General features: G+C 40.4%; 1 protein-coding gene across 5 annotated transcripts in view; it reads right to left on the bottom strand.

Moving 5' to 3' along the window:
- LOC121318667 (collagen alpha-5(IV) chain-like) overlaps positions 1–24,920 on the bottom strand; it is a 93,195-nt gene that overhangs the window by 63,760 nt on the left and 4,515 nt on the right. For all 5 annotated transcript variants that reach the window (XM_041255586.1, XM_041255588.1, XM_041255589.1 and 2 more), the window contains exon 2: positions 7,419–7,478. In XM_041255586.1, coding sequence (XP_041111520.1) covers positions 7,419–7,478 — 60 coding nt within the window. The remainder of the gene's footprint in view (positions 1–7,418; positions 7,479–24,920) is intronic.

The following is a 24,920-nucleotide window of genomic DNA, read 5'->3' as shown; positions in this document are numbered from 1 at the left end:
GTAAAACGAGTTAGTTGATCACAACAGGCGCTACATTAAATAACACTGTCAGATTGTCATTGACAGAAACTCAGTAATTGTGGCAACAAGGTAAACCACATTCTTCTGGTTGAGTAATTAACATGCTTTATTCCATTGAATTTATATCGAAGAAGATCACTTTTTTTTTTTAAAGTTAATTACTCAGAACCCTCTCCTGTAATCTGGGTTGCTATGGAGTTTGGTTTTCACTTGAAATCTGCCTTTACTTGGCCCAAAGAATGAAATGAAACAGTCTACCTCATTCCAGTTAGCTAATGTGACTAAGTGCTTTCAACTCTGCCAGACACATCTATATATTCCTGTAGTGGGGGCTGGCAGTGTTGACAGGCCATAGTGTTGCATAATTTGAATGGAATTAGGGAGGCTGTTCTGTCTGGCACTTCAGATTCTCCAGACAAGCTTAAAGCCAGTTCAAATCCAGGTATAAACAGAGGATCATGATGAATCTGTATTGCAGCAGAGCACAGAAACACTTGGCATCATTGCAAACCATAAAACAGTAAAAAGGAATATAAAACAAAAAGGAATTACATTTGAAGCTATTTATTCTAAAGAAATAACACGTATAATTGTGGAATACCCAGACATTATTGGATGGAGAGAAGCTACAGTACTTAAATAACCAAACTCCAGTCCTTGTACTAAAAATTTAAAGATTTGTCCAGCAATGCATAGGGTATAGTCAACTGACCGAAACAGAATGAGAATGAGAATAACCCATCTCACTAGAAGCTATTAAAATGGCAAGCTTGATCCCAATATAACATTCAAGAAAGTACCTGTATTTAGAACTCCACTACTTATAGCAATTGAATGCCAAGGCCCTATAATGTACTGCATATAAAAACAGTTGGCTTTGGTGACAGTACACTGTGTTACAGCATGTGTGATGCACAAATGAGCAACACCTAATGGGAATGCTGTGCAAGGTGGTTGGCACTCAAGGGCACCCAGCTCTAATCTAGTAGAAACTCTATCCCTGTACTCTGTCTGACACTCCCTCCACTGCAGGGACAGGAACTTTTATCAATCCCCTCAAAAGAATTCCACTGTCCAGAGGTCACAGACAGTCAGGGCAGCCGCTGCAGTGCAGCATGAAAGCAGGTGGAAGTGAACAGGAAATCGTGTCTGATGAATAGCAGAAAGCATGTCAACCGATACACTCTGTCCATGTACTTGTGATTTGCACAGAGCCTGGATCACTGTGGGGGAGTGTGGGATACATAATAAAACAAATGACAAAATCAGACAGTACAGGGAAGCACAGTGCTGGCCGGCTCAGCTTCATAGCATGGTTTGGGCAGAGCGATTCACGATCTAGAGGGCTACCTCTTGTAGAGATGAAGTTTAAATGGTCCTTTAATCCAATCCCTCGAGTAAACAAAATGATCTTCAGACTGGAGCTCTTCACAGGTCTACCTGGACCCGAGGGCCCGGGTCCGATTTTGTTTACTCAGTAATACATAAACTGTCAATTACTATTAAAGAGGCTCTCTTTGGCACTAAAAATCATTGTTTATAATTCCTGTTGCGTGGATTGGCTTCTCCCAGTAGCACATGACATGTCTTGCAGGGCGCAGCAGCAGACACCCGTATCGAAGGGGATTCTTTTACAGCATTCTTAAGTCAGAATAATGGATTTGTTTATGAAGGATGTGAAAGAAAAACAAATTACATGAACAAAAGCTAACAGAAAAATGGAAGTCTGTGCTGTGGGAATCATTTATTGTTATTGTGGACAAAGGAGGAAAACAAGTTTTGCAAAACACAAATTTTACATCTCAATTCCTTTTGCTCTTGTGTTAATTTTGTAATAAAATCACACATTTATGAGACCATAGTTTGAAAGCAAGACAGCAAAAACAGACTTTACTTTTTGTCCCGTCAAACAGTAAAAATGTAAAATCGTCCCTTGTTTTTAAGTACAAAACCGCATCAGTGTGCTTAGCACAACACGCCCTCCACTTATTTAGTACAATAAATACTAAAGGGAAATAGTCTTATTTAGTATGTATTGTACTAATTAAAATAAAACACAGTAAGGAAAGCTACAAATAAAAGGTGCTGCACTCAGCAGTGTTACCCCGACCATCGCAATCCGCATGCAAGGGTGTCCATCCTACACTCGCTGCTCCCTCAGCCGGCTGTCTCTATACGTACAGGGTCTGCTCAACGTTTCCCCGCTAGTAACATTTTTATTTTCTTCTCTTTGGGGTTCTTTCTTTTTCCGACCACTCTCTGTCCTGGAGCAAAGCGTCCACTAGCTCATTTTTTCGTCTTTCAGGGGCAGAGCTGAGGGAACAGCATAACGTTATTTTACAGGGCTAGCAATCCCTCCCAAGGCACGCCTCTCAGCCACTCAGAGCAGGAGAGCCCACACACCCTCTCTCCCACCTCTCCATATTCAATGCCATGACCGACAGGCAGATACTGTAACGCTGCTGCCCTCTTCCTGCAGCATTATGAATGCACCAAAAGAGTCAGCACAGATCTCCCTCCATGTTACAGGCAGTAATTTATGAAGTTTGTAAACTTGCGGTGAAATGATAGTTGTTCACAAAAAAAGAGCTGCTTAGTAAATCACACGCAGAAATTCTACTAAGGACAGAGGCTACGAACTGGCAGTTTTACAAACACGTCAGTAATATCAGTACATAGAGCCCAATGTGCTTATCTTTGTATCTTTTACACAAACATATTATATATTTAATTTTACAGTCCTCTGTGTAGGTTCATGATGGAATAAACACTGTTTGTAGTTCAGCCAGATTTCCAGGTTGACTGGAAAAAAAACACTGCTTTAATAATGTATCTAGTCAGTGGATACAGTGCTGTGAAAAAGTATTAGCCCCCTGTCTGATAATCTGCATTTTTGCACATTTTTCACATTGAATTTGGTCAAATCTTTTTTGTGGACTGTAGTAGTATATAGAGGGAGTCTAAAAAATGTCAGTTTGGTGCTTCTTTAATTTGTTTGGTGTGCAAGATAATCAAACATGCAATGTTCAGGTGTGAAAAAGTTATTGCCCCCCCCCCCCCCCCCCCCATGTTAACTCAACCCAATTAAAGTGATATTTAGGGTCAGCTGTTTGAATACTTTGGTTAACAATCAGGCCTGATTTGGGCCAGCCCTGCCCAGTATAAATCTGACAAATTTTGGCCCTTCCCATCAGAGTGAAGTTGTCAGCACACAGATTCTAGAGGCACCTCATGCCACGATCAAAAGAAATTCCTGAAAACCTCCAGAAAAAAAATTGTTGATGCCTATCAGTCTGGAAAGGGTTACAAAGGCATTTCTAAGGCTCTGGGCCTCCACCAAGCCACAAATCAGAGCCCTATTGTCCAAATGAAAAAACATTTCAGACATTAGCGAATCTTCCCAGAGTGGTCGTCCTGCCAAAATCTCTCCAAGAGCAAAGTGTAAAATCGTCCAGGAAGTCACAAAGAACCCTAGAACAACATCCAGAGATCTGCAGGCCTCTTCTGCCTCAGCTAGGGTCAGTGTTCATGACTCCACCATCAGAAAGACACTGGGCAAAAATGGGATTCATGGCAGAGTAGCAAGGCGGAAACCACTGCTCACTAAGAAGAACATGAATGCTCGTCTCAAGTTTGCCAAAAAGCACCTGGATGATCCTCAAGAGTTCTGGAACAATGTTCTATGGACAGCTAAGTCAAAAGTGGAACTCTTTGGACAACATAAGCCCTGTTATGTCTGGCGAAAACCAAACACTGCATTCCACGGTAAGAAACTCATACCAATGGTCAAGCATGATGGTGGTAGTGTCATGATTTAGGGATGCTTTTCTGCACAGGACCTGGACGACTTGCCAGCATTGAAGGAACCATGAATTCTGCTCTGTATCAGAGAATTCTATAGGAGAATGTCCATCCGTGAGCTAAAGCTGAAGTGCAGCTGGGTCATGCAGCAAGACAATGATCCAAAACACACAAGCAAGTCTACATCAGAATCATTGAAGAACAAGAAATTTAAAGTTTTGGAATGGCCTAGACAAAGTCCAGACCTAAACCCCATTGAGATGTTGTAGCAGGACCTAAAACGAGCAGTTTATGCTCGAAAACCCACAATTGTCACTGACTTGAAGCAGTTCTGCATGAAATGGGCCAAAATTCCTCCACGGCGCTGTGAGAGACTGATCAATAACTACAGGAAGCGTTTGGTTGCTGTTTTTGCTGCTAAAGTTGGCGTAGCCAGTTACTGAGTCTAAGGGAGCGATTACTTTTTCACACGGGGGCACTGGGTATTGCATAACTTTCTTTAATAAATACATGAAATAAGTACACTGTGTAACAATTTTTTTTTTTTTTTTTTTTGGTTCCTGGGAAGTAAGTGTTATTTCCTAATTGCTTATGGCTCAAAAAGTATAGAAAATGGCTATTATTCCCCACAAACTTTGCTTTTGTGACCAGGACAGTGATATTTAGAAGAGAGCAGCAAGTCAGAGAGCGAGGAAGATGTTGTAGATCCAGATGACAATTTCAGGAGGTGGAGCCGAGGAGAGAAACCCCAACTACCCCAACCAAAAAGACCTCAACGACTTGACTAGAGATCTTGGTCTCACCAAGTCCAATGCCGAGCTTTTGACGTCTAGGCTCAAGCAGTGGAACTTGTTGGATGAAAGTTTGCAAGTCGCAGATCAGAGGAAGCGTCACCAACCTTTTTCCAGCTTCTTCACCCGTCAAGATGGGCTCTGCTTCTGCCACAATGTGACCAGTCTGTCCTAGGCAATCTGAATCGCCTGTAACCAGAACGAGTGGCACCTCTTTATTGACAGCTAATCGAGGAGCCTCAAAGCCGTGCTGCTCCATAATGGTAACAAGTACCTGTTTCTTCCCTTGGCTCACTCGGTGCACCTCAAAGAGGACTACAACAGCATCAAGACCTTGCTGGACACTTTGAAGTATGATGAGTATGGCTGGGAGGTCATACGAGACTTAAAAATGGTGGCATTCCTAATGGGTCTCCAAGGCGGTTTTACCAAGTTTCCCTGCTATCTTTGCCTTTGGGACAGCAGGGACACCAAGGCGCACTACCACAGGCGGGACTGGCCACAGCGGACAGAGTTCTCTGTGGGGAGGAACAACGTCAATTTGGAGCCACCGGCGGACCCCAGGAAGGTGCTGATGCCACCACTGCACATCAAATTGGGCCTTATGAAACAATTTGTCAGAGCTCTAGATAAGGAGTCGGCAGCCTTCAAGTACCTTCAAGACTTCTTCCCCAAGTTGTCTGAGGCAAAAAGGTCAAAGCTGGTGTCTTCATCGGACCACAGATAATCCTGGAGTGTAATGAATTCCCCAAGAAGCTCACTAGTAAGGAAAAAGTGGCTTGGAACAGCTCTGTAGCAGTGGTTCGGGGCTTCCTGGGCAATCAAAAGGCCGAAAACTATGTGGAGCTGGTTAAGACTCTGGTGAAGAACTACGGCACAATGGGCTGTAGGATGTCCCTCAAAGTCCATATCCTTGATGCTTATCTTGATAAATTCAAGGAGAACATGGGAGCGTACTCGGAGGAGCAAGGCGAGCGCTTCCACCAGGATATACTGGACTTTGAACGGCGCTGCCAAGGACAATATAACGAGAACATGATGGGAGACTACATTTGGGGGCTGATTCGTGAAAGTGATTTACAGTATAATCATAAATCTCGAAAAACTACTCATTTCTAAATCTTTTGTAGTCATTTTTGTATTACTTTAGTATAAATAGATATTAATTTGGATTGATATGTTGATTTTTTTTGACTATGTGAACGAAAAGACAAAAATTTGCCAGTTTTCTCACTGGAAATAGGTAAATTTCAAAATATCACTGTCCTGGTCACAAAAGCAAAGTTTGTGGGGAATAATAGCCATTTTCTCTACTTTTGAGGCATAAGCAATTAGGAAATAACACTTACTACCCAGGAACAAAAATTGTGTTACATAGTGGTATCAACATTTTGTGTTATTTGTTCACTCAGGGTCCCTTTTATCTAATATTAGATTTTGGTTGAAGATCTGATAACATTCAGTGTCAAAAATATGCAAAAATGCAGAACATCAGACAAGGGGCAAACACTTTCACAATACTGTATATTAAGCTGGGGAAAGGAAAAGCATTCCACTTTTTTTCAGGCCGGGTTGGATCCGGGTCTAAACAAAAATTTTACATCAGGTCAGATAAATAATTGTCGGTCGGGTCGATTAATTTTGACCGGTGAAGACCTCTACTTCAGACAGCCTTTGTACAAGAGGGGGTGGGGTGGGGAGGGGGGTCTTCAGATTGACAAGCTATTTATATAAAAGCACGTCTTGTTGGAGCTAGCCATTCTCTCACTGCACTCACCCCACCTTATTATAAAATAATGTTTACACTACAATTGGTTTTTACATAGCATGGCTCTGCACAGATCAGGAGTTGAGAGGGCCTACCACTTCCCTCTCTCCACCCCTTACTAGGTTTACTTATTGCCTTTAATCTCCATTTTATTCATGCCTGTGTAATTAAAGCTGTAATTGCACTGGACAAGCATTCCAGTTCATTTGTAGTGCTTGAGTATTAATTCAAATTCTGTAAAGCCACACAAAGCTGTGGACTTATTATCCTGTGGAATGTGTGTGCCTGTACATTAATAGTTATTTTAAAGTAAGGGAACACAGGTGAATAAAATAAATCTGCCTCCCTCACTACAGGCAAAGGACAGAAATCAAAAGCACTGGCAGCCCAGTGTGAGGGTCTGTTGCCAGTGGCATCACAGCTGGGCCGTGCATTCTCTTATTTGAAATCTCAAAGTTATCAGATGAGGAACCAGCTGTACGGTATTCCCACATGGTGTTTGAACTACTGAAGATAGCCACATGCAGGCAGGAAAGAAGATCCCTGGAATGCATTAATAACCTGTACTTCTATTCATATCAGGTTTTAGTTGTGTTGGGATTCAAGGTTCGTCACACTCAATTGTGAGATAAGGAGAACGCTAAAAGAAAGCAGTAAAAGTCTTAAATAATTGTTATTCCAATTTCAGCATTTACAGAAATGTTCAGGCTTTAGATTCAGACTATCGTGGCTTATGAATACACTTGAGCTCCCATTAGCACAGTAACTTTGCTGTAGGATTTTCTTCCCCAACTTTATTTTCACTGGGGTGATGCCTCAACCCAATACATTCCCTTTGCTCCTGTAAGTGGGTATTCGGACCCCAGCAGAGCTGCACAGTTTGGGTGTAACAGGTCAGGGGCTGGCTGTTAATACCACAGTTCAGTACCCAGACACTGTGGGAGGAGCGATCTTGTGTGGGAATGCTGACTGTACCCCTGCTGCAAGAGAGGGCTCAAAAACATGGGGGTCGACACTGCGAAAGAAAGGCAGCTTACCTTCTCCCCTTTCACTCCGCTGCAGTCACACTTTGATCCCGATGCACAGCCATGGCAAGCCTGACAAAGAAAGGAAAGACTACATCAGGGTTCAGTCAATGCATCATCAAATGAATCAGGATTTCTAAAACGTCAATTTCTTTCAATTTAGTTTTACTATTACAATATCAGTGACCTAGCTGTTCTAGAATGCAAGTTTAATTTGTGAAGAAAACTTTTACAAAAGTTTTTTTAGATCCTTCAAGCACTTCATTTATTTAAAAAAAGAGGTTTATCTGAACAATCCCAAACACTACAGTAGTACAGTTATGAGGATCTTAATTCTTAGAGCAGACAGAGAAGGGCATTGCTGCAAAGTAAAACAAAAACAAAAACAAAAAAGAGCTTGTATCATGTGATTTTTTTTTTTTTTTTAACAATTTGTTTGACATACTAAAAATGTGTTTTTAATTAAATCTTAAGATGAGAAATACCAGATGAGTAAATATGTGAACTTGTAAATACATAAGAGAATGACACTGACATACACATTTATGATTCATTGATTGATTGATTATGAACAGTTATGAGCAGGTAAGTCAATCCAGGTCAAAGTACAAAACCTAGATAAATTAGTTAAGTAATAAAATAGTGTTACAAGTGTATAGCTGTACTGCAAAACAACTGCAACATGTAGCTTCCTCTGTCTTGCAATCTCATATGCATGTCACACGTCAAAAGATACCAAAAATCTATATAAAAAGCCATGCTGCATATTTCATATGCATAGTTTTACCTACTGTCAGGTTCACAGCTATGATTAGTTGTATCTAGGAGTATAAAACCCCAAAAAGAATCTAAACTCCAATTTCAAACTGTGAAGCAAAATGTGTTCCAATACACAAACCAACCACTGGGTGGCAGCACTCACATACCATTTCAAACTGCAGAGAGGCCTGCAACTACAACCATTGCCAATATGCCTTTAGAACTAGATTAAAAGATAGACAGATTATTTATTTATTTTATATATATAATCTTTTTTTTTTTTGCAAGGTAAGACACAAATGACTGAAGACACCCCCTTTTTACAGCTGCACAGGCCTTGGTTATAAAAATACGGAGATAAATGTTTAGACGACCACACAAGCAGCAAGAGCTCATCACATCTTTTTAGATGATGCGCCTGCTTCTACTCGACACATACCATGACAGGAGGAGAAACGGAGAATCTGCTCTCACGCTTCAATAGGACAGAGGTTTTAGTAAAAATATTGATCAGATACACTTTCTTGGTTTGCAGACTTGCAGGGCTTACATTTCCAAAAAAAATAAAAACAAAAAAAAAAACCCACACCACACAACAGACCATAGAAAAAAATTACAGTGAAAACAAATGCTGGTCTTGAATTATGGCTCATTGCTCACACAAAATCAGTTCCACAACAGAGGTCGCTTTTACCATCCAGACACAGAGGTAAGAGCAGAAATGTATTTCTCTAAACCAGCTACAGCAAGTCGAGGTAAAGCAGGTTTAGCTAGGCCATTTCCAGTTTGATCTTGTGAAAGAAATTAAAACCTACCAATACTATAATTGTTTGTACTTGGTGCAGAGATTCTACTTGTCATAAATGCATCATACATTTGAAACAGAATTACAGTTTGGTTAGACGCCATTACACAATTATTCTTTGAATCCAAACCTAGATAGAAGAAAACACTACAGATAGGTAAAACACAGGCTTTAAAAAGCAAGCACCAGAACCTTTTACTCCCATGCTGATTGGAGCTTCCCCTGTGAAGGCCTCTTTAGATCCCTTGCTACACACAGTAAGACCCATGGGAGGCTTCTCTTCACCTACTCCCTTCAGAGCTCATTACCGCACTATCTGGAAACACTCACAGGGATAATACCCTGGACCCTGAATTCCCTCCAAGAGGAGACTTGACTTGTCACCTACCTGGCATTGAGCCACACCACAGCGCCTTTCATGTAAAACATCACCAAACAGCAATTATAAATCAACAACCCACTATCGACTGGCTTTGCAGAACTGTACTAGTGGCAACTGTGTCACTCTCTGTGCCAAAGTGACCACTGCCAGCTTCAAAAGGCTCCCACACATGCTGTGCTTTTAGCGCTCAGGAGTTTATTGGCATCAATCACCTGAATGCAATGCATGTGTAATTAAAGCCACTTCATTGCAGAGGCTCTCTTCCCCTGCACAGATTGAAATCCTATTACGAGACAGAGGAAGTGAAAGAGGAAGCTGGAACACTTGTGCTGCAGCTTGTTACTATCCCATCTCTAGAAAAGGTTAAATGTGCCGCTTGAAAACACAACATTGCGCCAGAAACAGAATGTGAATGAGCTGCTAGTTCAAATAATACATTTTAATTTACGAATGTTTTGTGAGCGGGTTTACTAAATCCTTCATACATGCTCAACTTAAGACACACAGGCAGCAGTTTGAACTATGTCAATTTTTATTCAGCTAAACTGCTTGTCACTCAGAACTGGACAGGTGTGCTCACAGTACTACCTGCAGCAGGAGGAAGGGAACCCACAAGCTCTACAGTCCTCAAGAATGAAGGCAAGGAGAAAAGTCCATTGGCACTACATTGAGAAAATGTTACAAGAATCAGCAGTAGCCAATTTTAAAATGAGCTTTAGGTTTCTAAAACACAGTGAAAACCCCACACAGACTGATTCAATGACAGTCAGCTTTTCCCATTCAATGGCCTGAACAGGTGGCAACACAAGGAATTTGAGGGGTTTTATTTATTTATTTTTTGGCAGCCACATATTTAAAATAGAGTCCAGCAGGAAAAAATAATGAACCTTTAAATCAACTCCAAAAACACACTTGTCAAGGCCAATGGCTTCTGGGTCATTCAGAACAAGACCAGTCAGTTCTGACTGGAATTCCACCTATTACTGCTGAGCCCAAGCCTCCCTGGCTGGGGTTGATTAACCTACCTTCTGAATCACAGCAATGCTTTCTTCATCTGTCAGTCTACTGCAGGAAGCAGGCTACTGAGAAAAATCATAGGTTGCAGAGGATAGTATTCAACAGAAGTAATTGGTCTGAGTCTGAAGATGTGAACATGACTACCTGCAGCAATAAGAATGAATACACGAATGCAGGGCAGGTTCCAAGACCAGGTTTAAATGTAACTGCAACAATCATGGAGTCTTGAGGCAAAACTTTTCAGAAACAGGTTGATGCTGATAAAGGCATCAGTCGTAATGGTTACACAATTCATCAACACAGCAGTGCAAGCAATTCCCTGTAAAAACAGATTTTAAAAAAGATCTGGCGTCTCTTCCCAAGCATGTTTATTTTCTAATCACTTTATTCATCAGTGTGGTCACATCGTGCAAGGACCAAGAAGATCGGCTGCGAGCCAGGATGGAAGCAAGAGCCCCATTGCGTAGCAGTTAGATCTAATTCCTGCTTTTGCTAGGAGTTTAATAAGATACACCTGTGTCTGTGGCTAATCAAGCCCATAGTAAAACCTGGAATGGGTGAAACTGCTATGCAATTGAAGGTCTTATTTCCAACCCTGGTTGTGACTATGAAGATACGTGGCTGGCAGACAATTGAACAGAATGGGTACAACCTGTTTTTGTTCAAAAGGACGTGTTGTTTGTTTGTGATTGAGGGAGGTGGGAAGAAGCACTGCAGCAAGCTTTTTGCTTCTCAGGTTAGTGAACACAAACATGAGCTTCGCCGTAGATTGTAAATGCAAAAAACCCACAAACAAACAGCATTAGAGTAAGCAAGTATTTTTTTATTTTTTTTATTTTAAGCAATGACATACATTTTGAAAAAAGAGCTTTGAATCAAGTTTGAAGTGTAAAAAGTTGTTAGGATGTTAATGAAAAGAATTGACAGGTACGTTATTTAAACAGGTGACGATGTATTTTTTGGAACTATGCTACTTACTCGATGTCATGCTTTGTGCCACTGTGATAATTGTATTATTCCCCTTCGAAAACATGCCGTGGCACTAAAGCCCATAATCTTAAACATTGAAAACCAACCTGATCTATTTAGGGCCTGTTTTATGACGCATTCAATTCAAACTTACAGCCTGTTTTGAAACAGTCATCTGTAAAATGCACAGAGCTCACTGGCTCAGAAGCACAGACTGGTCTCGTTTACAGAAGTATAAAATGTCAGATAAATCCTGTCTGGTTCCCCTGAATGCAGTCTGCTCCCACACCCTGTAGAGCATTCAAAACACACCGCAGATAACGCTTAGCGCACTGAGCAAGAGAAACATGCCCCTGCAGCCACAGCAAAACCAGTTCAAAGGAATGTGTTCCTTCAAGCGATAGTGAGCCAGCTCTGGGTTATCTAACCCAGCCCCAAATCAAGTTACTATAGTATCATGTGCTTTTGTTTATTTGGGGAAAAAAAACAAAAACAATTAAAAACCTCATATACGCGTTAGGTTGTCCAGATTTCGATAAACCAACCAAAAAGAGAAATGAGAAAGAGGGGGGGGAACAGGAGGGTGGAATAAAGGTTTGTGGAGTTCATCATCCAATGAAGAAACCATATTACAGGTAATCTTCGTATTCTTACCTTTTTGATGAACTCTGCACAACGTGAACTATACAAAGTATGTAGACTGAAGGGTGGTAGGTTAGATATTAGTAGAAGAAATCACAGATAAAACTGAATGAGCAGGAAACCTTGCAGTTATAGTGTTTGATGAAAAGTGTCAAAAGATGCTAAAGTGGCCGCATTGCAGATATCCAGAATCCAGAACTCAATGAATGATGTTATCCAGTGTGAAATTGTCTGTTTAGAGACAGGTTTCCCCTTGTCAGGTGAATTAAAGGAGATATAAAAGTTGCCCTGATGGTCTGCTACAAATGGTCCTGTGGATGTAGAAGCTTAGGGCTCTTCTGACATCTATAAGATGAAGTCTAGCTTCTTCCTTTGATTTGTGAGGTTTTGGGTAGAAATCTGGAAATGTTACGGTTTGATTTATATGGAATTCAGTTACTACTTTCGACAAGAATTGGGGATTGGTTCTGCACACAATCCTGTCCTTAAGGGACTGAAAATATGGTGCATCAATAACCAGTGTTTGGAGCTCGCTTACACTTCTTGCAGATGTCACCGCCATCAGGAATGCTGTTTTCCATGTCAGGTATTTCATATCACAAGTTGCCATGGGAGGATCCAAGAGCTTGTTAAGTACCAGTCTGAGGTTCCATTGGGGAAAAAGACGTATACTCGGGAGGCTTAGATGGTTAACCTTTTATAAACCTGGTAATCAACGGAATGGAGCCCATTTGGCGATTATCCCAACCAGGTAAAATGCTAGAGATTGCCGCAACATGTACTTTAACAGAGGACAGGGAGAGACCTTTATGGAATAATTGACTAAAGTAAGATAGAAATTCCGCGAAGGGAATGTTTGAATGGTGCAAGGATTTTGATTTGCACCAGGAGACAAACTCCCTCAATTTATCTGAGTAGGCTTGAAAGGTGGAAGGTTTCCCTGAAGTGAGTAAAACATTTACCACTTGCTCGGATAGCCCCCTATCCTTCAATTGTTGCCGTTCAATCTCCGAAGAGCAAGTTGAAAAAGTGCTGGATTATGGTGAAGTAATTTCCCCGTTTTGAGATAACAGATCAGGGTTTTGTGGAAGGTGGATGGGTATTGTCTCGGTTAGCTGTAGAATCTCTGTGAACCAATACCTCTTGGGCCAGTAAGAGGCTACTAGTATGAGACTGGCTCTGTCTCTTCTCACCTTCGAGTACCTGTAGGACTAGAGGCAAGGGTGGCAAAGCGTACAGCGTACTGTCTCCTGGTGAAACCAGGAGCAAAAGAGTGGTAGCTGTATTAGCCCTATTAATCCAGCTGGGGTTTTACAGACCTACTTAACATTCCTCCATATATAAACCAGATCAAGCACATAGAGGGTCCTAATAACCACATGCCAACCTCACAGTACTGTACCAGAACAGATACAAACCAAAGCTATGATGCGATCAACACCAAACGCAACCTGAAGCTCCACAGGAGGCTGGGACTGGGTGGTAACAATTTTGTGCCCAATCAAGGCAGCTACCATGTTCACCACGTAGGACAGGACAATGTAGGGACACGATCAGCGGAAGTGTGTCCACGTTATGAAGGATTCAAAGCATAGTGCAATTCAACTTTGTGAAAATTCTGCCATTAATATCATAAAACAGACCCCTCAATATATTTTGAAAGCACATATGTGGTAATCTAATAATTGTGTTTGATAAGATTAATACATTAAATTGTATGTAGACAAAACCACTGCAATGTGCCACCACAAGTTACATTTTAAAATGGGTTCACACCTATGATTTATTAAGTAAAATGCTATAGATTACAATACATCAAATACATTGTGCTTTTCAAGAGTAAAACTACACCAAAGCACAGTCAGTAGCAGCACTTTTTAATCTTTAGTGTTGCGTTTACATTATCTGCACATTGCATCCCTATCTTCTGAACAAGAAAACGGAGGTTCGTGAGTAATGCTGCGCTAGGGCTTTGTCAACGTGCTTCTTGTTATCATAACCACACCACAACTACAAGGTCTTGCATTATTCTATTACAGCTATGTCGCTTATGATTAGGCTTCTGTGTTTCTGGGTTTATTCCCCCATTTGGGGTTATTTTCAGACTTACTGCATATCCCACAGGAAAATTGAAATGGCCGGTTCTTTCTTGCTGTTGCCAGAAAGCACTCTAGTGGAGTTGTGTCCAGACAAGACATCTCAAGCACTGTTCTAATCAGACAACAGAACAGCTGTGGGAATCACAGGAGTGTGTGCTGTACCTCTATGCAACAAACACAGTAAACTGCACGAACAATAAACTAACACAAAGCAAGCAGTGTTCTTTCTGGGGATGGGATAAACAAGGCTTTATTTGAGTTTCAACGGTTAAGACCTAACATCAGATTCGTGAAGAACAGTGAAACGTAGATGAACACATCTGAAAGGCTGTGCAAGAGAACCCCCCTATAACAAAGAAAGGTAAGGCATTCGTAAAAGGCCAACATGTGTCTCAGTGGGAATTGAAAGACAGCCCCTAGGCAGTTACACAGCCTCTGTGGTATAGTTACTGCTTGAACAGGTGCCAGATCTGACATTCCACACATACCAGGACACAAGGACATTTCTTTAATTGGCACCCAGAGAAAAATAAGCTCAGCCTGGTTATATACCTTATGGTTTGCAATGAAAAAGACATTTAAAAAAAACAATACAATGCCACACTGCAAAATATCCATTCATCACAGCTATCATGACAAAGCAGACCACCAGCTTTTTTCTTAAGCAAAATACGATCCTCAAAGAATGTCCTTCCCAAGTTTAATCACAATTGGTTAAGCTGTTCTGTATCTACAGCTTATGAGAAATGGCTGATATACTGATACAGGTGACATACACCTCCACTATAGACTACTTTATATAAAAAAAAAAAAAATCCAGAAGGAGCAGGCAGGGTTTCTAACCCTTGGAAATCCACAAGCCTCCCCTTTAAAACTGCGGTATTTGAGCTATGTTAGTCACTGACCTTTAAGACCCTTTCCAGAAGCGCTGTTCCCTCAGAAAGTCCCACTCACAGGACACAGCAGGTCTCCTGACTCAGGCTTCCTGAGTTTCACAGACAATGAGCTTTCAAGACATGTTCGGATAACGCAGTAACCTATTGCTGGGTTACAGTTGTGTGCCTGCCAGCCCCCAGGTCTTATCCAGAAAGGACAGTACGCTTACAATCTACAATCTGCTTGTAGGTGAACTATTTTATAGCAATAAAATAATATTAATCTTAAACATGGCTTGTCATTACTTATTACAGTTGATAACTAACCACAGTTAATGGTACCATAAAAAATCACCATGACAGATAAAACTGGGACAAGAGGTTAGAAAGGTACACCCTGTGCTTACACTGTATGTACCAGAGAAAAACCTCAAATATTCAGTGACTGGAAACAGAGGGCGTTTGGGTAACAGAACTGTTCAGATAAGTGAATTACAACTGAAATTATTTGACTTTCTCAATCCAACCTCCTAATTAAATCAACCTACTTACCTATAAATGAAAACGTGCCATCACTGCAATGTTCTGTACATACCAGAGATTGAGGGCAGAGTAGCACATTCTCTGTGACAACAGGACAGAAGAGCGCAGCACACAAGGGTTTGTTTGGATAATAAAGGTTTTGCTGGACTTGTGTTACTTCTTAAACCATATGGCCACACTGAGTGGTGTTTTTGTGATTTATGTGGAAACCAAAAGGTTGAAGTTATCAGCCTGTATCATGCAGGGATATGCCATAGTTACCCCTAACTTGAAACCACCCAACCATCTTTGCACATTCGAGACACATGGATTCAAATCCAGGCACCCAGCAGTGAAAAACATGAAAAGGTAAAAGCAATGACATCCAAGTACAATTTCTAATTCAAGCGAGTGGATATCAAGATAAAGCCACAAGATCGAGTAAGCCTGTGCGTAGACCCAGAGGTAAATACTCTTTTTGGTAACTTGTTCAGAATTGGAACAGCCTTGGCGGATAATCAAAGGTAAAAGTTTGTGGGCAGAACTCCAATAACACAGTTTGCTAGAAGGTTCCACATGAGCAAGTGCACACAAGTGAACGCGCTCACTAGGCGTGGCTCAGACAATCAGAAAACACCAAGACATCCCCAGGTAAGGAAACGAACTGTATCCATCCTCTCTCATTAAAGCATGTTAGGATGCAAATATGTACCGTTACTACAAACTTATGTACCGTGTTCTCCAAGCCTGCAGACATGTACACGTTAATGCTTATCCTGGTTCTCCAGCAGTCAGAGCTGGTCTTGCAGTAATGCTGCAAACTAAAACAAATACAACTTAAAGTTCGGAACTTCTGAAACCATTATCCACAGCTGCAAATACAGAGGCATCTCTATGTAAAACTCTAAGTGGAACATACAAAGAGACATGCTCCACTACGTATAACCAGGATTCTCAAGGAACACAGGGTATATCCTAGCCAAGTTTCATCCCAATCAGATAAGCAGTTCTTTCAGCAGAAGTAAAAATAAGGCTGTAGTGGCTTAAATAGGACAATACAAATCCTAAACGGCTCAGTATTTTATTAAGAGTTTGACAAAGTGGTCTGGTTGATGAGGCTTTTGTGTGGATTGTTTCATCATTTATACAGGCGTATTTCGATGCATTGCAGAGCACTGCAATTGAATACCATGTGTGAAAATCAATATGCATTTTTAATTAAATACAAAAAGTTAAAAATAAGGAAGACTAAATACTAGAATTTCCACTGAAACGTGTAAAACAAGCTTTTACACAAAACCTTTTAAATGTTTTATCTATTGAACATATTTACAGCCTTTTGCAAAACTGTAAAGGGTAACAAACATACGTGCATTATATCATTATTCACAGAGCAACATGACTTGCACAGAGTAATGTTCAGACATGTAGCTCATGTAACCATGCTGGCAAAGCCTCCACCCCTTCCCTCCAGTATAACAGCTCTGTTCTGGGCTTCTTTTTATTTCTGTCTGGGAGGCTGATTTAGTATCTTGGTGTAATGTACAGGCCGGGAGCAGGATCACAGGATACCTCTGGCCTCACCCACTAACTTTAGCACAGGGCTGCAACTTGAATTCCAAGCTGGCAGTGTCACCCCGAGCCACATTCACAGAGGAAGAGGATTAACACACCCACCCCCACCATTAGCCCACTCCCAAATTTAAGCCTGCTAATGAACACCCCTTCACTCTGCCTAGTAAAGTGATGAGCGACCTTTCAGAAACACAGCAGGTTTGTGTTCTTACCTGGAACTAAAAACTATAAAACCAGCACTACTTTCTGCCCAAGACTAAGAGATGAAGCTAAAACGCATGCTTCCTCGTTACCAATCTAGCCCGCGTGACAGGATTGATTGAATGGTTCTGACTAATCTGTTCTTGTTCCTAGATGTTACAAGTCACCATCCGGTCAGAGATTATCCAAGTTTAAGTCTCTGCTGGTTTTGGTCATGTCAAACTTATCTCCGTTGGAAACTCAAATCTTGGCCAAGTTCACACAGTGGTTCGAAAAAAAAAAAAAACATTTTAGTCAAAACCTTGAGGTCAGCTCAGCAATGTGAACAGGACTTCATGCTGCTACTTATTCTGGGAAAAGGTGTAGAGAAAAAAGAAAGTAGTAGTATTGGAGTTTCAAGCAACCTCATCATTTTCTTTACACTGCTTACAATAAAAGCATGACACTGCATTTTCTGGTTCAGACTTCTTTTGGCCCATCAGTATAAAACACAGAGGGTCTATTCAGTTTATTTCATTCTCCAAAATATAGAAAGAACCAATTAAGCCTTTTTTTTTATTTTAATGATTTTAAATCATCTGTATGGAGATCTGTAGCCGTTTGATCAAGTAAGCGTGTATTGTTTTTGACGCTAAGCAAGACAAACGTTTAGACATTGATGGTGGTTATCGATAACAAACTAGTTTAGACAACGCTAAACAAGAATGCAGCTGTCTGGCAAATATATACTGGCAGGCTGCAATGTAACCACCAGATACCGAGTTCTGCTTGAGGTAGGTAGAACATGAAACACTGTTTGCATGAAAGCAGGTTTAGAGGAGGTATCTGACACAAGTCAATTTACTGAGTAATCCAAGACAATACAACTCCTGTTTAATGTAATCTTAAATTTATTTATCAAAAGTGTTTTACTCCACGATTATTCATTTTTTTTAGGTTTACGGATATTAAGTTGAACTATTGGTGCACCGATATTTATATATATTTGTTTTATTTATCAAATGTTGCCTACCCAATTTACAGCGTCCAATTATGTCCCCCCACCACAGCTCAGAAGAACTGCAGCACGGTGTTCGTGTCCTTCAATTCCCCAGCCAATCAACTCCACAGCAGATATCGGCAAGCTACTGCCTCTTGCAGGACAACAGTCAACCCTGCAGGTGTCTACTTCAGCTCACAGGGACCCGAGGCAGTTTGTGCTACAGCAGGGTGTATTGCCCCCCCCGTGTACTGCTGAAAATGTATTAACTGTTTTATAATTCAAATGTGACAAGGATTGCTCCCAAAGTAAATCTCCTGCTTTTAGTTAGTCTTCTCAGAACTGCATTGAGCAGCTCTGTTCCCATCAGGAAAGCCATGGTCTTCCATTTTTACACAAGAAACTGAGTTCTTGAGAGGTACTAGGCAAACCAACTACAAATACAGGACTAGCCCCAGTGACTGACACTACTGAAAAGAAGAAGGAAATGGAAGTAGACCACACTATTATGCAGTCTATTATAAGGTCACAGCGATCTAAGTTTGGACAATGAGGTTTCATTCGCCACAGGATCCCGTCTGCAAGAACCTGACCCGGACTGCTTAGGAACAGCAGCTGTTTGCTGGGATCTAGTCTGCCTGAACCTTTACCTTCACAGAAACACCCAATAACAGCACTGCAGAGCGCTCTTGTAAGATACCGAGTTACACTGTGATAGTACAGTAACAGTTAAATCATCCCCCGACAATGAAATGTATCTTAAAAATAGGTTTTAAGACAACCGATTGCCAACATATAAAATAGGAAATATCTGCATCATCTTCACTCCGTTTCAATGGACACATTTACAGCAACAAATGTTTATGCATGTATTACACACTGCATATAAACTGAACTGAGTAATTGAACATGTTGCTGCATGTATATTTTGCATATAAAAGTGAAATTAGTGAACACTTCTTGCCAGCAAACACTTCCACATGTTTTACAGTATTTGATTTCCATAAGGTTACTGAACTAATATCTGGGTTCAGCAACCTGTGCCAGTGAGACCCAAGGAGACAGATATTACTTATACTTTAAACCCAGGCTGCAAAGAAAGGAGGATCAAATCTTATCCAAGAACAGTTTCCTTGCCAGGTAAGAGCCTTGCATTGTGCCGTCTCTCTGCATAGCAGAGGTGTCTTCAATCTCAGCAGAGCACATAAAGAGGGCAACTACCTAACATTTTTATTTCACAAAAACAACCCACAGTTTTAAAGCTGCAGTGGAGCATTTCACTTTCCCATCTAGTCCACGCAGCACTTCTGATCTTCTGTGGCACTCCAAAGCAGATTGAATTACCTCAGGTCTGAGCAAATCCCACTCCCTCAGAAAAATGCAGTCTGACAAGGAAAACTGCTCCTGGGGGAGCTAACAGGGGCAGGTTAACTCACTGCAGAGGAAAAAACTAAATTTCAACATGATTTACCACTTTAGAAGCAGGGACTAAGAATCTACTGAGTACTAACTTTTTTTAAACACATTTTTCTATATTTATTCTCTGAAAGTCCTCTGTAGGGATAACCGCGGCTTCATACTTAGTCTGGGTGTTCCAATGTCTAGGGCTGTTGTCTTTTTGGTTAGTTGATGAAAAGTGCTGGTGCTGTACTAAGTCAGCCTAACCAAAACCTTTCATTGGGGAAAAAAAAAAGGTTGTTGAGTCATCTGTTAAATGACTCTGTGTAGACCTAACAGATTAAACAGTGACGCTAAACTAAAATGTTTACTGAGATCCCAAACCACTGATAACTGGAAAAGCAGTAAACTAGGCGAAGCTACAAATCAAGTGAAAGGGACGCAGACATATCTAAAAGCTGCTATAAAAATTGGATGCTTGAGAGCAGGTCAGTTTTTGTTTCTTAAAAAGGTAGCTTCAATCATTTACTATGAATGTACTGAAACTAGTTTCACATGTCTAATTGCTTTCTTGCATTCTGTCAGCATATTTACTTGAGTTGAAGTGCAACAGCCTAATCCATAGATTTAGTTATATGTATTACAGTATTGGGCTATAATAAATCAGCACATTAAATGAGAACTTTGCATGTTTTTTTGGGGGAGGAGGGGGCTGACAGCGGGCCTGTGATCTAACATAGTTTTTTGCTGACAAGTCTAGATGACGCTTTAAATTAGAAGTGTTAAAATGCTTCCAAACATCACTCAGTTTAAAGCCAGCATCTTCATGAAATAATTTCAATTTCGAAAACCAGGAGCTGCAGTTCTACTCGGATATGATTTGCTACTTGCCCCCATTGTCGCCGCAATTGGTTGTATCAACAAAATAATATACAAAGGTTTTTAAGGTGTCTCGTTACATTTCTACAGTGTGTCTAATTGTAATATTATTCATAATCAGTGGTGCATAACACAACTTGGCTTATTTGTAATGCTAAAAAAAAAAAAAAAAAAAAAAAAAATAATTAAGGCGTGTGTAATAATGGTACGGCCTGTTCCCTTGGTCGTGTCAATCCACTCTGGTGTTTTGGTTAAACTTTCATTTCAGTTTTACTGAAAACTGATTGGATGTCAAAAACAGTTGAAAGAGTTGATTTAAATGAAATAAAATAAAAAAAAAAAAACACCCACACAATCATAACTGACTTGCATCCCTATTCGTGATGGATATACTTCCTTTCAGAATACTACCGCACGAGTTCAAGAGCCCTTGCTTTATGCATGTTCCTCCTTATAATAAAAATTAAAGTGCAATTGAAATGGGAGCCCCAGACGTTCTTCTTTACCCAGTTCTGCACTGTAACGATAAAACCCTGCTGTATTAATTCAGGTCACCCCAAGCCCCCCACCACAGCACCTTGAATATTCAAACTTTACATTTCAAAAATGCAAACAGCAAATTCCACTTGCGTCTGCCGTGATGATCGTGACAGATAGCATGGAATTCACTCTGTCTACCATGAGCAGCATGCGCAACTAAAAACAAAGGACGCAGCCAAAACGATAGCTGGTTGTTAGATATCAAGATGAAGGCCAATTACTTTAAATGAAGCAGAACAATAAGCTCACTCGTCAATGGTGATGTTAGCACGTACCCCTATACTATAGAATGGCCACCACAAGAAATTACTGCCAAGTTCTAAACATCTTTATATAAACAGGGAACAATAATGCAGACACGCTGGTAAAGACTGTTCAATGAAAATGCACAACAAGTCAGGAGTATTCTAACTGTGCAAAACAAACTTATTTTGTACAATAACTTGTGCTAGAGTGTCCTTACCAGGTTTAATCAAAATTGGATAGGAATTACATAGAAATGAGAGTATAAGACTCCTACTCCTCTCCCCTCCTCCTCTACAGTCACTGCTTCACTTGAATGCAAGAACACTTAATTAGAATACTTGTAGAAGACATGTTCTTGCATGCACAGGCAACCACGCTGACTATCTTTTATACTGTATATACCGTACACAAATCGGTCACCAAAAAGAAATCTCTTTGAAACATCACAAATCACACTCTGGCAATGGTCATTATTTAATTCTGTTTTTGCACATAATCACTGGATAATTGCTCTGAACATTGGGGGTGGGGGGTGAGGTTGATCTGATCAACCTATACTTTTTTCTATCCATTATCTTTTTTTAAATTACACTAAAAACCTTTGACAAGTAAAGCATGTGACTGCACTGTATTTAGCAATAGGAGGTTTGTTCTTTTAATGCCTTACTGGCTCACATTTAACCTTTGAAAACGACTCCACAAACTTTGCACTTTTCAGTTCTGTATATTTAATCTAAAACCAGAAGCATTAAATCCCAAGTACCTGTGTAAAGCATTAAGCCACGTTCCATCTAGATCTGTTAAAGGGTTACAAAGGGCACCCACAGACTGTCCAAGAGAGTGTGACAAGGCCTGCACTACATTCTACACAACTCTCTACCCAGAAGCATGTAATGTCAAGAACACACATCTCCCTGGGCATTATGGAAAAACAAAGTAAGAGACATTGATTATCATTAGAAAAGCAGACCACTATAACTATTGCATATTGTAATGTATAAGACACCTTCACATATCCCCAGATTCTGACACCCTATATAAGATAGTAAGAATGCTCTTAAGTGATTGTAGCAGGGCAATAGAAAATTGTCTGTTTATTACAAAAGGGGGTACTCCCCGCCCCTGTGCATTTGTTAATTATTATTGTTATGATTTCAAATGTATAGTTTATTTAAAACAGGTGATTTAATGTATTGTATGATTTAATGCATTTTGTGTTTAGTTCAAAACACACTGTTTTATTGTTCTCCTGCTGAGGTTATTTCAAACTGAACACTGCTCTTTCACTTGCAGTGCTAACCTATTACCTTTGCCAGTCACACTCGAGTGGAGCAATCATTTTCCTACAGGTAACTGCCCACTAAAAAGCTAATCAAGACTTTAGAATCTTGAAACTCACTTTAAAAAAAGTGACATACATTTCACGCACCCTTAGTGATCCGGCCAAAAATTTAAACTGAAAAGACTTATATAATTTGTTCAGTTTATAATGACATTAAAATCCTCTGCAGCAGTCATTACCTGTAGATAACTGACCTGGTCTTCCGCTAACTGTTTCCGTGGTGAACCATCTAGCCGATAATGTCTGCAACAGTCATTAATGTTTAATTACGAGCCCTGAAGCTTTCTTCCATGGGTTTAAAATCACATTGTCATTCCTCATTGGTTTCCAACCTGTTCCAGAGACCTGCTGTGAAGCTGTGTTGGATATCCTCGTTCACATGACTCATGTTGTGTGCAAATAGTAAAGTACAGCGTGGTTAAGCTAGTCTGACAGTCCCCATCAGGGAGATGAAGAGCTTTTGATCTGGAAATGTGTTGTTATTCAGGCAACACTGCCTGGACATGAAGTTTACAAAGCCTCAAGGATGTCCTCAGCCAATCAGCTTCAGAGTAGCACATTCTATGACAGATGCACAAAAGGACTTTCGAATCCTGAAAACTCGCTTCAAATGAAAACATACATTAAGGAGCACTGGAGAGCGTTCGCCAGGAGGAAGAATTTCTCAGAGGTATCACAGTGTGTCCAGTTCATGCTCCTGCAACAATGCTGGCACATTTCCCATAGTGGTGGTCAAAATGAGCAGCTCCTTCGCATCCCTTCTGTTTTATAAATGGAGATAAGAAAATCACAGAATACAGATAATCCAATGCATTACTAATTATAAATTGCCACTACTATTTTTATTTTTCAAGTAATTTTTATTACTGAAGGAGATTTAATTGCTCTAACTTAAAATCAACCAGTAATTACAGAGAATTACTGCATTACCTACTCTGCAAAGTGTGTCTAAAAACAAGAAAACTAACATTTCAAGCACAAAAGTAACCAACTATATTATATTATCACTTGACAAGTCTACACTGCAAATGTATTTATCAAAGCCAGTTGATAATGGACAACATAATTGGCAATGATAAATTAAACCATTTCTCACAACGATGTTATTTCTACTTGTCAAAAGTGGTGCAAATGCCAGAGATGCAACAAGATCTGACAAACAGGAGGCTTTGAGTTGTTTCCTAGGGTGTTAAGAGAACCGCAGACAGACTACATTTCCATACATGGGCAGTCTTCACTTGAAGTCTGAAGGAGCCGACAGCGAGAAGCACAATTAGCAAAGTAAACACAGGGCTCTTTGAACCCCTGCAATACCATTCTGTACTCAAAACAACATTTAAACTGCAGTTTCACCAGGGTGCCCGGCCCTAATGGACACACAGTGAAGAGCAGAAGCGTACACTGCTGACAAACCCCACACCTGCAATAACGGCCCCTTGCCTCTTACCTCTGCATGGGAGACACTTCTCATATATGATGCAAAGAGGGTTCAAAGGATCCTCTTTCTCACCAATCCTGCTTCACTTCACCCAGGGAAGGGGCTGCCTCCCTCTGTTTGCTTGGGTATGTTTGTCCTTTGGTGCATGACAATTTAGTGCTCAAAGACGCAAGGGCCTATAAAGTGGGAACTGGGCAATGGACAAGTTCATGTCTGCAAATATAGCCAATGGTAGTTCCATTAACAGTTAAACAACTTCAAAAGTAAATATTGTATTTTTTGGTTGTCACTTATAAGCAAAATTCCCACCACATATACCCTTATTTACCTTCTTGGGTAAATGGAACCAACTCTGGTGCTGGAAGGTCCCTTGAGAGCTTCACTTTATATCTGGTGTAAGTCAGGACACCTTTGAAATGTACTTCACAGTACAGTGGAATATATAAAAACATTAGGGGAATGTACATTACAACGACTTCATTTGAACTCAGTATCCATATAAAAATGCAAAACAAAAAAAGACACGATACAGGTATTTACCATTTTAACAGATTTGATGCACTTTCAAGCACCGATCCACTCACTTTTAAAATGACACAAGTATGTTGAGCTTGACTTGTACAACACTCTGAAACGGGTTAGAATGGACTGAAATTCCAGCAATGACCAGCACGTGTCTGCTAGTCACAGCTGGGGGTTAGATCAGTTGGTCCAAGAAAAAAAAGGTCCATTTAAAATCTGTTTAGCGTTAAATTCTAAAGACTATTTGTTGTCTACTCTCCTGAATGATTTGCTGTAAACCTGGTTTGGGATTTAATATACCTGCTGAGTGCCCAGTAAGAGGGT

The sequence above is a fragment of the Polyodon spathula genome, chromosome 7, assembly GCF_017654505.1.
Source record: "Polyodon spathula isolate WHYD16114869_AA chromosome 7, ASM1765450v1, whole genome shotgun sequence".
Classification (NCBI taxonomy): Eukaryota; Metazoa; Chordata; class Actinopteri; order Acipenseriformes; family Polyodontidae; genus Polyodon; species Polyodon spathula.
Note: the sequence above shows the minus strand (reverse complement) of the source record. Positions and strands in the feature narration are given on the sequence as shown.